A 15,763-nucleotide genomic window follows, 5' to 3' on the forward strand; every position below is an offset into this window, starting at 1 on the left:
ATTTCTGTTTGCAGTTTGCCATTAAAAGTTCAGTATGAGCATGCTTTCCACCTAGCTATCTTAATGGAATAGGTCATGTTTCAATCGGCATATGCTTAGCAAACGCTAGTTAGTCTGTTAACATGAATTTTTGCAAGCCTCCAAGCACAGACATCACCTTTTAAATCCTACCTGTTGCTTTTCACCATTCACTTATTTAACTACTGTTGCATCCTTTGACATGCCCCCGACAGCTTTTTTATGCTGTATCCATCTTTTTCCATAGACGAAAACTCACTACTCGTACCTGCTCACTCAGCGCTCACGGCGCCCCCACTCCCTTTTTTATGTCAAAATTCTATGATGGAATCTTATGAGATAGGGCGCCTACTCTAGCCTGTTAGTCTTCTAAAATGTTATTTAACATTGAGGAAATGCAGAAATGATTTAGAAACGTATAACAGTAGCTACATATAGAATATACCAAATATATTATTATTATTATGTTTATTTTTACCATCGCTTTGGCGCCCCCACGGTGCTGCGCCCCTATGCGCCGCATATAGTGCATACCCACTTTTTGCGCCACTGGAGAGGAGAGAAAGAATGCATACGTAGCTTACGTTGCGTATCTTTGACGTACGAGTCCACGAGTTGCTGCCCCGCGGTTACAGCCGAAGTCTTCTGAATTTGCCTGGTAAAGATGGCAGCGTCCGTGTGTCGAGCCGGGAGTGCACTGGGGCGTGCTCTCGCCAAAACCCGTGGCGTAAGTTCACTGAAATACATATTTCACTCTACCAACGATCGTTACAGCTCAGTAGTTAAGATTTCTTTACTTACCGTGTGGATATTTTGGGGACTGTGTCCGGTAACTTCATGCTAGCTAACGCTAACAGTTAGGATAGCTACCTAACGACAGTTTCGTTAGAATAGGAGGACCGATTCAGCTAGCATGCTAGCTAACTGGCTAGGCATACTAGCCAAGTAGCTGTCGGGAAGGTCAATAAATAGAGCATTTCTGTCTCTAGGGTTATATTGCTTTTAGTTAAAGAACCTCGTCTCTTGTGGTAGTTTGTGTCAAAGGTTCACATTTCATGTAGGCGGTCAGTAGTTAACTGATGGTGTTTACAAGGTCATTTAGAATATCCTTCTGTACTTGGATTGCCCTTACATTGCCTGCTTGCTTGCTAGTTAGCCTGTTAGCCAGCTAACGCCACCAACATCCCGACTATGGTTGAGTACATCGTTCAGATCAGATAACGTTAACATTTTCACATTTGAAGTTACGTGCGTTTAGTCAGAAGAGTGTTATTCAGGCGTTTTGCTACACCGAGACTTGGTATATTGTTAAGTCAAAGCTTTCAGTAACGTTAACCTATTGAAGGTGTTATTGGAATTAGGATTAACCCATGTTAATATCGATAGCATTACCTTTTGGTGTTGGTAAGCAGTGTAGCTTCTAACGTTAACCATAGATTGTAGATGTGGCGTGTAACTCAACCTATCTATAACAAAGATTATACATGTGTCGTGTACCTTAAAGGATAATTCCGGTGTGATTTTGACATAAAGTGTGTTGAAACATGAAAACGAGTGTGAATGTATGTCTCATAGCTCACCTCGGCTTGTCCCCTGCACTCAGAAATCTGGCGCTAGTTAGCCAATGCTACCAACACAGTGTTTCGTTGTGGTGCCTCGGGCATCGGCCTAGCCATGCAAATAAATCACTGTTTTACACCATTTACGAGGCTCAAAGTAGCTCCATACTTCATTGGTAGACTTCCGAGGGCCTTGCCATTTAAAACGAGACATAGACAACTTTTGAAAAAAGCACTGGTAGTTTATTTACAAGACGATTTATACAGACAGTACCTTAAGGCCGTTACCGTTAGACGCCATCTTGAATTTAGTCACGATAAGTCGAGCGATGAGTACGAACGAACAGGTATGATAAGGGATCAGATTCCAAAAATAATTCTGTGAAAATGCATGGATTCCAGTTGCTGCTACGGCTAGGCCGATGCCCGAGGCACCACAACGAAACACTGTGTTGGTAGTATTTGCTAACTAGCGCCAGATTTCTGAGTGCAGGGGACAAGCCGAGGTGAGCTATGAGACATACGTTCACACTCGGTATCATGTTTCAACACACTTTAGGTCAATATCACACCGGAATTCTCCTTTAACATATCGACAATCTTTGGTGTAATGTTACTTCACCTCATATAATCTCATATTGGTCTGTAATGACGATGAAGGTGATCAGCTCGTTGTCTTGACCATAATATTACTTGCATCAAACTGAACGTTTCCCAACACTGTGCTTTTGTTACTCTCGGAGTCCTAACAAAGTATCAAACAAAGTAACAAAGTAAATTGTCCTGTAAAATGAGACCTTTGATTCTCCTCCAGCCACTCTTGCTGTCATTGAGACGTGGTCAGGCCTCAGTCTCCTATGCTCAGAGCATCTTGGGAGCCCCCGACACTCGCCTGACTTCTCTTGAAAATGGTTTTCGGGTGGCGTCAGAGGAGACCGGGCAGGCTACATGCACGGTAAGTCATGAACTGATGTAAACATTATGATGTGTTATGAAGCAATTCATGTATTTATTCTCTTATGCACAGCATAGGTATACTGCTGAACCATTTTCACCATGATGCAGTTCTATTTGAATGTTGTTGTCAAATCAGAATTATTTTACTATATTATGATTCCTTTTTCATCTAGGTTGGCTTGTGGATAAGCTGTGGGAGTCGCTATGAGTCTGAAAAGAACAATGGTGCAGGGTTTTTGTTGGAACACATGGCCTTCAAGGTACCTACACACCATTATCCCTGAAATGTTCTGTACCCTGAAAAATAATACTTTACTTACATTTACATTTGTTAATTTAGCAGACACTTTTATCCAAAGCGACTTAAAGAAAGAGTATAACATTCAAGCTACAGTGCAGGAATTACTACTGCATCTGTCAATGCTATTACTAGAGTGTGAACATTATAAGTACTAGTCAAAGTGTGGTAGGTGTGTGGTACTTGAGACCATGTGCTTTCCAGTAACTGTCATTCACAACTTTAGGGAACAAAACAGCACCCTCAGAGTGCCCTGGAGGCAGAGGTTGAGGCCATGGGGGCCCACTTGAGCGCATACACCTCCCGGGAGCACACCGCATACTATATGAAGACCTTATCCAAGGACTTGCCCAAAGGTAAGAAAACCTGTATGGCGGATCCTGTCTTCCTTCTTAACCCTCTAGGCGCCACGGTCGAGTTTACTCGACAAGATGCGGTACTGAATAAAACGGCCGATTTAGTCAAATAGGGCGTCATATTTCGTTCGACCTCCACTCCACTAGATGGCAGACAAGTCATCGTCATCCCCGAAAAAAAAAAAACACATGCTTTAAACAAAACTTTCTAGCTACAGCGCATTGTATCAGTGTGTGAAATACCGGAGCTAGTGTGTGTGTGAGCCACTTTGTCAGAGCGATATTGTCAACGTCAGCGAGTATTTGCATTAGATTATCGTCTAATGGCATCAAAAAAGTTTACCTGAAATGAAGTGTTGGGTCTTCTATTCAAGGACCCTGATTCTGAAGGGGAATATCTGCCTTCAGAAAATGACGGTGATTCGTTTAGTGAGGCTTCAGATGCGCCCCTGCCTTGCAATGATGCAGCTGGACAAAGTGAGAGTTTACTCCATAGTTTAGCTTACACCAAGCACAAACGTTGAATCGTTTGCCCAATTTCTGGTGGGAATAATGTTTCACGGGTTCGGAGTGTTCATCAGGAAGTTAGCAGGGTGTTAGTGGTGTGGCGAACGAGGTATATGGATATTAGGCTGGAGGTAGCCTAATATCCATAGCGCTAGCTTCTGTCTTCTGAACGTGTGCCTCTCCGCAATCACGGCGACAGTAACGTGGTGGAGCCTTTGTCTAATGCCACTGGGTATGTTAGACGAGGTCGAAGTGCTCATAGGACAGTTAGGGGGAACGAGAGGCAGTGTGGGGAGTCGCAATGAGAATGACAGTAGGCCTAGTCCGAAGGCGCAAATTCTCTCCACTTTCGACCTTGGCCTTGAGGCAGATCTGGCCATGCTGCTCGCAACAGGAGCAGAGGTGGTGACACAGGGCAGGAGAGCCATTAGGCCATGCATAGTCTATCACAAGATGATGGGAATGCCGGCCCTGTATGGATAGGATAGGATATGGATATGGATAGTCATTATCTCTACAGCAAAAGGCCTGCTACATAAAAAAAAAATTGTCAGCCATTTATTAGTAATGATTTACACTGTTGATTATCTATTTCCCTGACCATTTAGGACATGTGTTCTTTTTGTGTGTTCATGTCCTTGTGATGTGTGTGTTCATGTCCTTGTTTGTCAGCTAAGAAAAAAGAAAAAAAAACAACAAAAAAAAACATTAACAAAAACAACAAAAGAAAACAAATACTAACATTGTCTCTTGTCTTGTCTCGTCATCTCACTCCTGATCTGTGCCTTGCCATGGCAAGTGAGCTTTTGAACTAAACAGGTCTTGTCTACTTGTGTTTGTGTGTCATCTGAATAATATATATGTGCCCCATACATGGAATCAGAGTGCCTACTGTATGTAGTAAATGGAAAATCTCTACAGCAAAAGGCCAGCCTACCGCTACATGCATTTGGTTTGTTTCTGCCATTTATTAGTAATGATTTATACAGTTTGTTTACTACTTACTATTTACCTGAGCATTCAGTATTGTCCAATATAGCATACAGAAGGTGAGGGACATTTTGGGGGGAAAAGAAGTGGTGCATTTTGTCATTCAAACATGCAACTTTTCATGAAAATTCTATAATCCAAGATGGCCGCCACCATATGACGTCATAATATGCAAATTAGATATAAATATTTAATCTCTACATAAACTTTGGGTCATCCTTAATATTTCTCTAATTTACAGAAAGTCTCTATCTCTTATCACTTTTAAGATATAGCCTTTTGAAATGAAGATGTCAAAATCGAACGTTTAAAAAAAAAACTCTGGCACCTAAAGGGTTAACTACATTGTGCAGGATTTAGGGGATCTACTAGCAGAAATTAAAGGTACACTATGCAAGAGTTTCACCTTAATAAAACCTTTACAAAGCCAATTTGATGGTAAACGAACTTGTAATAGGGGATTTGTTCACCTAGCATAGCCATACAGCATAGACGTAGCGAGTTGCTAACGAGAGAACCAGCCATGCAACTTCAAGAACAGCGGCCCAAAGACATCTCGCGAGAATCGTGAAACATTATCTTGTCAGTAGATGGAGCTCTTTGGAGATAGTTTTGCCTGTTGTTAATCCTTCACCTCCACAAGCCAAGAGAAGTAGGCTATTTACAACAGCCGAGTGAAATATAAATATATCACGACTCTAGGGGGAGCTCTACAGTCGCCAAAAATACCTGAACCTCCAAAGTATACCTTTTAGTAGAGTATTCAGTTACATTCTCATCACTGTGTAGTCACCTGAAACTGTGAATCACATTTTCTTTAGCTTAGAATGAGCCCTTCATTTCTGCTTAGTGAGCGGGTTCACCGCCTCTTCTACGGAGTCTGCCATGTTGCGCTGCTGTTTTTACAGTAGCCCAGAATATACAACTGCAAACCATAACAGAAATGGCCTTTTCATGGCACTGGACTACCTTCGTAAGTTATCCAGCACAGAAAGGGAGGGGTATTTTGTTGGTTGAAATAAGCATCCTTGCCACTAGATGCTACTAAATCTTACACAAAGCACCTTTAATGAGGCGAAGGCAAAAACATTTTTCAAACCATCAGCAGGAGCAGCTGAAAATTCATAATATTGGTAAATATAATAGTTATTGTGAAATTTGTCTTTGTAGAAAAGCCTTACTGATAACTCTGAAAATAAAGCAGAACAATTCAGTTTCTCACACTTCTTAATATTAAAATCCTCTGCTCCCTCCATTCCTTCTCTTGTATATCGTACACAGAGATTCATTAAGAAATGTTTTTGATGATGCAGTGCCATGCTGCATATGCTGGCTTATGTGAACTCTTAAAATAACCATCTATCTGTTTCCCCCTCTTTCCATGTCCACTCATACACACACCTTCAGCTGTGGAGCTGTTGTCCGAGGTAGTGCAGAGCAGCTCGCTGAACGAGGCCGACCTGGAGCAGCAGAGGAGCGTGGTGCTGCGTGAGCTGGAGGAAGTGGAGTCCAGCCTGCAGGACGTGTGCCTGGACCTGCTGCACGCCACCGCCTTCCAGGGCACCCCGCTGGGGCGCAGCGTGCTCGGGCCGTCCGCCAACGCCAGGTACTTCACCACACCGCTGCTCCGGGTCATTTGTGAGCGTGAACAGGAACAGTGTAGGCTGGACACGCTCATTTCATACATACAAAAGGTCATCCATACAAAAGGTGATGTCCATGTACATGCATGTCTGTTTGTGTCCTTGGTGTTATTCACTCCTTGTATGGTTATCTGATCTTCATAGGCGTATCAGCAGGTTAATGGATAGCAAATGTCAAGCTTTCATTTTTACCTTCTATTAATATCCATGCTATATGTATATTATGCACACTGTATGTATGACATTCATATATACCTGCCTGATATCTGATGAGAATAGTTACTTTGGGTAATCCGGATGCTGATCAGAATGCTATTTGCCTTTGTACCATTTGATGAAATGCATTTTTGCCACTTGACAGATGTTCTTGACAGAACTCGTACCTGTTTAGTAAGGTAGTTTATGGGCACATCCCACCTTTCTTTAGGCCAGGTGCAGGACAAAAGGTACATGAACGTAATGGAAGAGAGGCAATGTCCGTACACCGGAGTTTAGCTCCAGACTTTAATTAAAACCAACAACGTTTGGACCCGTCTGGTGTGCGAACATTCCCTCTCTTCAAGAACTACAAGAGTCCCACAAACATTTGTCTCTAAATAAATATTATTTGTCTGCATTCTGTATGAAGTGCTCTTGTGGGTGTTTGTGTAGCGTGACTGTTAACACTTGGCTTGTCTCCATACAGAACCCTGACTCGTCAGGACTTGGTTGAGTACATCAGCAGCCACTATAAGGCTCCCCGCATGGTGCTGGCTGCAGCCGGAGGTACCGTTTCCCTTCCTCCCTCGTCTGCAGTGCTCTTCTCCCTTGATTTGAGACATTGCAGCAAGCTGTTGCAATACTTACACTTTCTGACCCTGTGTGTGTGTGTAGGAGTGAAGCACGATGAACTGGTGGGTCTGGCTAAGAAGCACTTCAGCAACGTCTCCTTCGAGTATGAGGACGACGCCGTGCCAGTGCTGTCTCCCTGCCGCTTCACAGGAAGTGACGTAAGACTAGGTGCCCATCACGCTGTACCACCCGTGGGGCCTTACGCACGTCTCACCCTTGTGTTCTCCACCGTGTGCCTCGCAGATCCGCTTCCGTGACGATGCGATGCCCCTTGCACACATTGCCATTGCAGTAGAGGGAGCAGCCGCCGCCAGCCCAGACATAGTGCCGCTCATGGTGGCCAACAGCATCATTGGCAGCTATGACGTCACTTTTGGTGGAGGAAAGGTGAAGTTTGTCCCCTATCTTGTTTGTGTGTTTGTTTGTGTGTTTGTTTGTGTGTTTGTTTGTGTGTTTGTTTGTGTGTGTCTGTCTCTGTCTGTGTGTCTCTCTCTCTTGGGACTATGACAAAATATGTTTCCTCATTGGTCATCCTGTTTAGCTTGTGATGGAGCTATTTGCAGGGTTCCCACGGGTCCTTAAAAAGTCTTAAATGCAACTTTCGGTTTTTAAGGCCTAGAAAAGTCTTAAATTGTCAGGAATGTCTTGAATTTTCAAAAAGGAGGTATTAAATTTGTGTATGGGACCGTCCAGCGAGTGTGAGAGAGCGAGTGAAATGTCTCCATCTGGTTTCGTGTATTTTTTTTAAACGGAAATGTATAGTGACTATAAGGCTACTGAAGGAAGTGTAGTGGTCGCAGAGTGAAGATGTTTTCACGGGTCGTCAAAGGTGTGAAAATGGTAAGAATATGTAAAAATATGCCTTAAGTTTTCTTGGTATAGTCGAGGCGTGAGGGATACGTAGGCCTAGGTAGCCTACGCGACCGGTAGCGGGAGAAAGAGCTGGGTAAGCCAGTTAGCGATAGGGTGGCCATACGTTCGGATTTAGGCCGGACAGTTTAAAAGTCCTGTCAAGCGCAGCCTCAAGCCGGATGCTCATTTGTCCTCCTTTTTGGAGTTGCGCTGGGCTTCTAGAATCTTTGCTCGGATGCAGCATCGTTTCACAAACTATGGACGCAAAGACTGCTGGTCAAATTATGCGTGGTGCTTCTGTCACTCATCTGATAATTTGCTGCGCAATTTATGAAGGAACCATGGACCGACAGAAAAAGAAAACAAACGTTTTCTCAATCGGGAGGAAATACACATTAAGTGTATCTGTTTGCATCTCTCCAGCGTGTTTTGCTGGCTTAGCCTAAGTAAATATCTGCCTAAGTTATAATAGCCTACCTCAGGTAGGCTATTATAATATTACTACCTCACCTACTACCTCAGGTAGGCTACCTGTAATATCGGTCTGCAGCTTGCTTGCCAGCCTTTCCCAGAACTTCGCAAAAGTTGGCGGCGAAAGAATGTCGGCGACTGGCTACATAAAAAAAACGCATCTGTAAGTGAGTTCATATTACGTCCGTGATTGAGATGAAACCTTTTCAGCAGGAACATGCGAGGAGGGCTTTAACTTTTCCCATACATTTAAAACAATGGTTTACAATGTTTCAGTCAAGCTTTGGTTGGTTTAAATACAACTGGTGTGCAAAATGTATTACCTTTGATTTGCTGTGCTGCATATGGGACAATAGATGCCTAAGTTAGTAGGCCTATTACAATATTTAAATAGCTTAGTCTACCTTTGAAAAAATAAGGGAATCCAGTCCAGTACACATGTTTGGCAAGTAGCCTAGGCTACTACAGACACATGTGAAGAACAGTCAGCCTCAGCCAGTAGCACAGCCAGATATCAGAAGTCAGCTTCAAAAGCAAGCAGTCCAGACCCTAAAATTAGGCATTGAATAGCTGTGAGGCCATCCTTAAAAAAATATTTTCGTTTGTCAGAACCCGAACCGACCCTGTCAATTTAGAACCGACCCAAATATTTATTTTTTTTTCCCTTTAGTCCGACCGACTTGCCGTTTGTAAAACTTATGTTAATACCGACCGATTGTTTTTTTTTTTTTAAAACAACCAATACAAATGCAATAAAATAATATTTCTTTTAGTAGGCCCAAGTATTGTGAATATAAATTGCCTACATGCAAACGTGGCTCACTTAAAAAAACCTGTGGCGCCATCTCTACACCATTGGTTTTACGATGTCACACTATGGCCTCACGCTTCGTTTCATTCACACAAACTGATAACGCTTTTATTTGGCACTAAGTTCTGGAAGAACTGTGGCCAGATCTTTTCTCATCCCTCCTCCCCTAGTCTAACGGTGACCGTGTCGGGAGAATTGAAATTGGTTGTGGTCTATTCAGCATTTCTCAAAATATGGGTCCGCAACATGGAGACTGCTGGTCCGCGGAGTCGTGGAGTGAAATTAGGCCCGGTGTTGCACCAAATTCTGTGACCTGTCGAATTTTGTGACTCTAGAGGGCGCTGTTTTATTGGAGTCTATGAATGTACTGAGCTGTACTGACACACTGATGAGGCAATTCTGTTATGTGTATAATTCTTCTAATAAACTTTGTACATTTTTGAAACATGGAACATTGACTGGGTGTGGGTGTATTATTCTAGAGTAGAGCTAAAGCCTACCCCTCACCACTCCTGTGAACAGATGGATCTTCAGCAGGACAGATCACATATTTTGATAGGCTACTGTCAAATTATGTCACTGTAACTGCAGAAAAAAAATGCTGTGGAGGTCACTAACTGCCTCCTTAAGTTTGTATATCAGTTTGAGGTGCCAAAAAGTAAATTAACGGACAATGACAAGAAGTTTGTCAATAATGTAAATAAAGTGTTTGCTGATGTCAATGACAATGTACAACATCAGTCCATTTCTGCAGAGTTATAGTGGGGTAATAGTAAATATAGTGGGCTACTGTCAAACATAATTTGACAGTAGGCTTATCATCATATGTGACCTGTCCAGCTGAAGTCCACCTCTTAGGAGTGGTGGGTAGGCCTTAGCTGTACTCTATAGAGATAGTATAGAGAGGAAGATACACATGCAGGCCTGTGGAGTAATACACCCACACCCAGACAATGTTCCATGTTTCAAAAATGTACAAAGTTTATTAGAAGAATTATACACATAACAGAATTGCCTCATCAGTGTGTCAGTACAGCTCAGTACATTCATAGACTCCAATAAAACAGTCCCTCTAGAGTCACAAAAATTCGACAGGTCACAGAATTTGGTGCAACACCGGTGCTTCATCTGATAATTTGCTGCGCAGTTGATCAAGAAACCGCTGGATCGGATCGACCGAAAAAAAAGAAAACAAACGCTTCTGCTATCGATGTCATTAAACATGGAGCCCTACAATTAAGTGGTGGTATGAGCATTCATTCAATGCTGGTCTGCTGAGAAACTGAAACTAATCGATAACGTTGGTATCAAAGCTCCGCTTCAACCTGTTGGAAGGCTATTTATTTATTTAACGAAACTTAATAGAACGACGTTGTTTTTTGGAACTTCCTTAGAAACAGAGCAGAGACTGTATAATACACTGTATAGCATTGAGTATTGCATAGTCAAATTTCAATATAACGTGGCCAAGAGCTATTGTAGCCTTCTTTCTGGGTACATGTAGATGAGCCCTATGACCCAAAAGTCTGCCATGACCGGCCTCAGGTCAAAGAAGTTTGAGAAAGGCTGGTCTATATAACCTGCATCAGAATGAGGTTTGCCATGGTGCTGCTGAAGGCACGGGTTGAAGACCCAGTCAGTTACGCCACGATATGCACATTTGTGTAAATTCATTCCCACGCGTAATCACCATGACCAAAATTGTACTTTTTTTTACTTTGAATCTTGAAAAAAAAAAATATTGACCTACCTATCGACCCATTTTTTATTTTTTTGGCTGTTACTGCAAACAAAAAATATTTTTAAGGATGGCCTGAAGGTAATTCACACACAATTATTTTCTTTCACCAAAATATATTTGGTAACTTCTGTAGACACCCCAAATGGGGTGGGTGTTAAATTTGTAGAAAAAAAACTATTGCATAAAACAGTTTTAAGTTGTATCTTTTTGCCGTGGTACAGTATACCGTAGTCTTAATTTTTCTATTTAGATGTCTTGAAAAGGTATTAAAATTCTTTAAATTTGCACTTGGAAAATGTGCAGATACCCCTGATTTGACTTAAAGGACAAGCAAATGGATTATTCATGATTGACCAGGTGCAATCTTGACCTATGCAGTCTTGAATTATTCTAGCTTTTAAAGCACGATGGGAGATGACACTTGACTCATGCAGTACCTCATGGAATTTGTAACACCCATCTGCCACATGTTTGCCTAATATATATATATATATATATATATATATATATATATATATATATATATATATATATAAAATGAATTTAGCCCTAGCATCACCCTCCCATAGCTGTGACCCTTCCATAAAAAAGTGCTTTGGGAGCATAAATGGTTCCAAAAGATTGGTTTTAAAACTACACTGACCAATAATGACTAAATAAGTATAACCACCTTTAAGTAGTCTTCCATCGCACTCCTACCTGTCGCATTGGTAAATATCTCCTGTGTGGTGTCCGTGCTGAACTTTGACACCTGTGCTGTGTACCTTTGAGCCATCTTCCTTTGCACTCCAGGCTGTTGCATGTCCATGCGTCTGTCTTTTGGTGTCCGTGCTGACCTTTGAACCCTGTGCTCTGCAGCACCTCAGCAGCCGTCTGGCGAGGCTGTCGGCTGAGTTGGGCCTGTGCCAGAGCTTCCAAGCCTTCCACTCCACCTACAGCGACACAGGCCTGCTGGGAATCTACTTCGTCACCGACAAGCACAACATTGAGGACATGATGCACTGGTCCCAGAACGCCTGGTTGGTGGCGTTTTCATTTCGATTTAAGAAAGAAGAAATGTATTTTGTTGAATTTATTTTCCCCTTGATGTAAACAAGATTGATATTAATCTTTCATATGCTCAATCTATGTACAGTGCCCTCCACATTTATTGGCACCTCTGGTAAAGGTTAGTAAAAAAAGGTAAAGATTATCACCAATATATAGCAATATATCTTGATAAATAAAAATATATAAAACATATCTGAGATTTATCTTGATCTCACAATGAGGAATAATCCAACCTTGAAGTTAATTTATTCTGAGAAACAAAAATACATCATTAAAAAAAATATATATTTTTACCAAAAAGACATGGGCCACAATTATTGGCACCCTTGTATTTAATACTTTATAGTCTCCTATGACATCCCATGAAGTTGTAGATTACGAAGGAAGGTATTTGATACCATTCCATCTCCAGATGGTCCAGATTTCTTGGTTCTCACTTGTGCATTCTCCTATTTTACTCTCCCTGTTTTTTCCCTGAGTTTTCCCTGAGTTAAGATGAGAGGGCTGAAATGTACAGAAGTGTGGCCATGGCAGAAGGTTTTGTGTTCAGTAAACCATTTATATGTGAAAATTATTTGCTTTCCTTCAAGGTTGGATTCTTCTTCATTGTTTTCATTGTGAGATTAAGATAAACCAAATCAGCAAAATATATTTTTTATATATACCTGTTTTAAGTCAGCTTTACCAGGGGTGGCAATGAATGTGGAATGTGGAGTGCACTTTATCATTGTTACATGATTGAATGATAATGTTGTAGGGTTTCATTTGACTGTTTGTTTTTCTGTAAGACACTTTGCTGAAGGTAAAGGTCATTTTTCTGTTTGCAGGATGAACCTGTGCACCACAGTCACGGAGAGTGATGTCGCCCGCGCTAAGAACCTTCTCAAGGCCAGCCTGGTGGGACAGCTGAACGGTAAAAAATTTGCATACATCAGAAATTCAAATAGGCACACACACACACACACACACACACACACACACGCTCTCTCTTGTTCTCTCTTACTCTGCTCTTGAGTTCTTCTGCATTGCTCTCACTATCACACCACACACACACACACACACACACACACACACACACACACACACACACACACAGTCTCCATGTGACTTAAATTTAGCCCTTTGCACTCTGCACCACTTCTTGTCCCACAGGCACGACGCCTGCGTGTGATGACATCGGCAGGCATGTTCTGAACTACGGCCGCCGCATCTCCCTGGCTGAGTGGGACGCCAGGATTGATGTGAGTTCCTCCTCCAGTCTCTCTCAATCCCTCCTCACAGTTCACCCCGGGTGACTTCCATTAATGCCCATTGAGTCCCGGGGACCTCCAGTGACCCCTGTCTCTGCGCCTCCTGTCCCTCACTAATCACCTCTGCATCCCCCCCCCCACAGGAAGTGACACCCCGGATGGTCCGTGATGTGTGTTCCAAATATATCTATGACAGGTGTCCCGCCGTGGCCGCAGTTGGTGAGTTTGTGATTCATGCGCTGATGAGACATTGTACAGAATGGAGAGAAAAACATAAGGGGAATGTGGAAATAAAGAGGGTTTTTCAAGACATTGAATATTTCACATTTTCACCTCTTCTCTCTCTCTCTCTCTCTCTCTCTCTCTCTCTCTCTCTCTCTCTCTCTCTCTCTCTCTCTCTCTCTCTCTCTCTCCCTCCCTCCCTCCCTCCCTCTCCCTAGGCCCAGTGGAGCAGCTGCCCGACTACAACAGGTTGCGCAGCGCCATGTACTGGCTCCGCTTCTAAACAAGCCCTGACGATCAGAGCGTTTGTTTCTCCTCATGTTGCCGTCAAGCTCACACTTTTTCCCCTTCTTTCTTTCTCTCTCTCCTCTCTCTCTCTCTCTCTCCCCTCTCTCTCTCTCTGAATCACCCCAAGTCCATCCTCCTGATCCACCCTCTCCTTTCTAACTGTGAAGTGGAGAGGTTAACATCAATGATATAAGTCTGAACAAAACCAGAAAGATGCGTTCCTCTTCCTCCCTCCAACCCCCCCCCCCACCCCCTTTCCCTCTTTTAGTTCCTGCCTTTCCGTCTTTGTATGATGGCAAAGAAGTGACCGAACTTGAAGGGTGTCGGCTGCGTCAAGCATACATTTCGGTTGTTTTTGTTTAATTTTCCACCAACCGCCAGTCGTTACCTCACTACAATGATTGTACGTCCTGACAGCCGGCTTGATATCAAAAGGGTACATTCATTTAGAGCTAGGCATTATGACGAGGGAGGGAGAAGGGGACATGCGGCACATTCAGTATACATTTAGTAAACAGAAGAGATCAGGCCACTGTAACAGTTTCACATGGAGCCAAACTATTTATGAACTGATGTGATGTTTTGTTTCTGTGTTCTATTGTACATAACAGAAGCTCTCATTCCAATAAAGTACTTTGAAATGGAACATATCAGTTTGTTATTTGATCACATGGCCAGAGTTGGCAAATCTGAAGGGTAAATGACAATGTAGTGCAGTTCACTCTTATCCACCAGAGGACTTAAAACTTGGCATGCGAAAACGTTACCTCTCCCCACTGTTTATCATCAGTAAATCGGATGTATGGAAACAATATAATATAAACTTGTTTAGTCCCCCACCCCCCAGCACACACACACACAGACTACATGAACAGAATACTATGAAGAGACATCCTGAGTTCCAAACTCTAACCTGGTGCAATGGGGTGAGAGGTAAGATGGGGTATGAGGGCATGATTATGTGAGCATGACTGCTATGTGTGATGTGAGTGGTTGTGCGTGTGTGTTTCTTGACTTGAGAAATGTATGCCACATTTGTACATGCACTGATAGCACATTTTTTTTTTGATTTTTTTTTTATGAAGGCATTCTTTGATTAGCTGTCAGCTTGTCCTTGAGTCTCATCTCAATGGAAATTTGGGAAGTGGAGGCAGAGCAACGAAAGGAGCCAAAAGGTGGATTATGTAAAACTTTGGTGTGTGTGTGTGGCTGAGCAGGGGGGATTTCACTTTCTCTGGCCCTCAACTCATTAGTGTCCACTAGTTTGTGCTCCACTCGCTGTCCACTGCCCCTCACATCCGTCAGATCACATGAAGGCAGAGGAGGTCTGCTAGTGTGGAGCAGCTGGCTAGTTCACATTTTTTACATTCAAAAGCGTTTCTGACAAAAATGACAGCCTCAGTTCCCACATTCCAAAGATGCATGGGTCGAGCCAAGCTTGGAGTCTTTGCGTAACTTATCTACTTGACTCACCATGCCAGTGATCCCAAATGGCCTGCAATCAGGCTTAAGTGGAGTGATCTCGAAGGCCAAGACTCGGGAGGACGTGTTTCGTCGGTGCACACACGCGTGCCTCTGACTGGGTGAAACTGTAGTCGACACCTCAGTCACCCTGAGACAATGAGCCTTGAGATGGGTCCAACAGCCGAGAACCCCCAGTGAAAGAAGGAAGACCCTCTTCAGAAAACAATTTGGCATGTGCTGTTTGGGGACCAAATGTGTGTGTGTGTGTTTTCAATGTGTATATAGGCCCTATATTTAAAAGAAATCTGAATACTAAAATGTACATGTTTTGATATCTGAAAAGGTAAGGAATTAAGACTTCATTGATGGTCAGTCTGGATAGACATTTGAGGCTTCAGGCATGGCAGACCAAAGCTGCTCTAAAGGAAATAAACATCAACTGTGGCAGCTAGATC

General features: G+C 42.8%; 1 protein-coding gene across 1 annotated transcript; it reads left to right on the top strand.

Moving 5' to 3' along the window:
- Window positions 1-595: 595 nt before the first annotated feature.
- LOC125302617 (cytochrome b-c1 complex subunit 1, mitochondrial) lies at window positions 596-14,490 on the top strand. Its single transcript, XM_048255900.1, has 13 exons — window positions 596-745; window positions 2,392-2,532; window positions 2,708-2,794; window positions 3,059-3,188; window positions 6,093-6,291; window positions 7,014-7,093; window positions 7,202-7,317; window positions 7,403-7,546; window positions 11,893-12,053; window positions 12,912-12,997; window positions 13,237-13,325; window positions 13,478-13,553; window positions 13,775-14,490. The coding sequence occupies exons 1-13, from the start codon at window positions 683-685 to the stop codon at window positions 13,837-13,839; spliced, it is 1,437 nt and encodes a 478-aa protein (XP_048111857.1). The 5' UTR covers window positions 596-682; the 3' UTR covers window positions 13,840-14,490.
- The last annotated feature ends 1,273 nt before the right edge of the window (window positions 14,491-15,763 follow it).

The sequence above is a fragment of the Alosa alosa genome, chromosome 10 (genome assembly GCF_017589495.1).
Source record: "Alosa alosa isolate M-15738 ecotype Scorff River chromosome 10, AALO_Geno_1.1, whole genome shotgun sequence".
NCBI classification, from domain to species: Eukaryota; Metazoa; Chordata; class Actinopteri; order Clupeiformes; family Clupeidae; genus Alosa; species Alosa alosa.

Excerpts from the sequence above, each read along its gene's own strand:
- LOC125302617 (XM_048255900.1), top strand. The coding sequence starts at position 683 with ATGGCAGCGTCCGTGTGTCGAGCCGGGAGTGCACTGGGGCGTGCTCTC. Across the intron at positions 7,318-7,402 it reads GCCGCTTCACAGGAAGTGAC|ATCCGCTTCCGTGACGATGC; the intron begins GTAAGACTAGGT and ends TGTGCCTCGCAG. Across the intron at positions 12,054-12,911 it reads CACTGGTCCCAGAACGCCTG|GATGAACCTGTGCACCACAG; the intron begins GTTGGTGGCGTT and ends TTCTGTTTGCAG.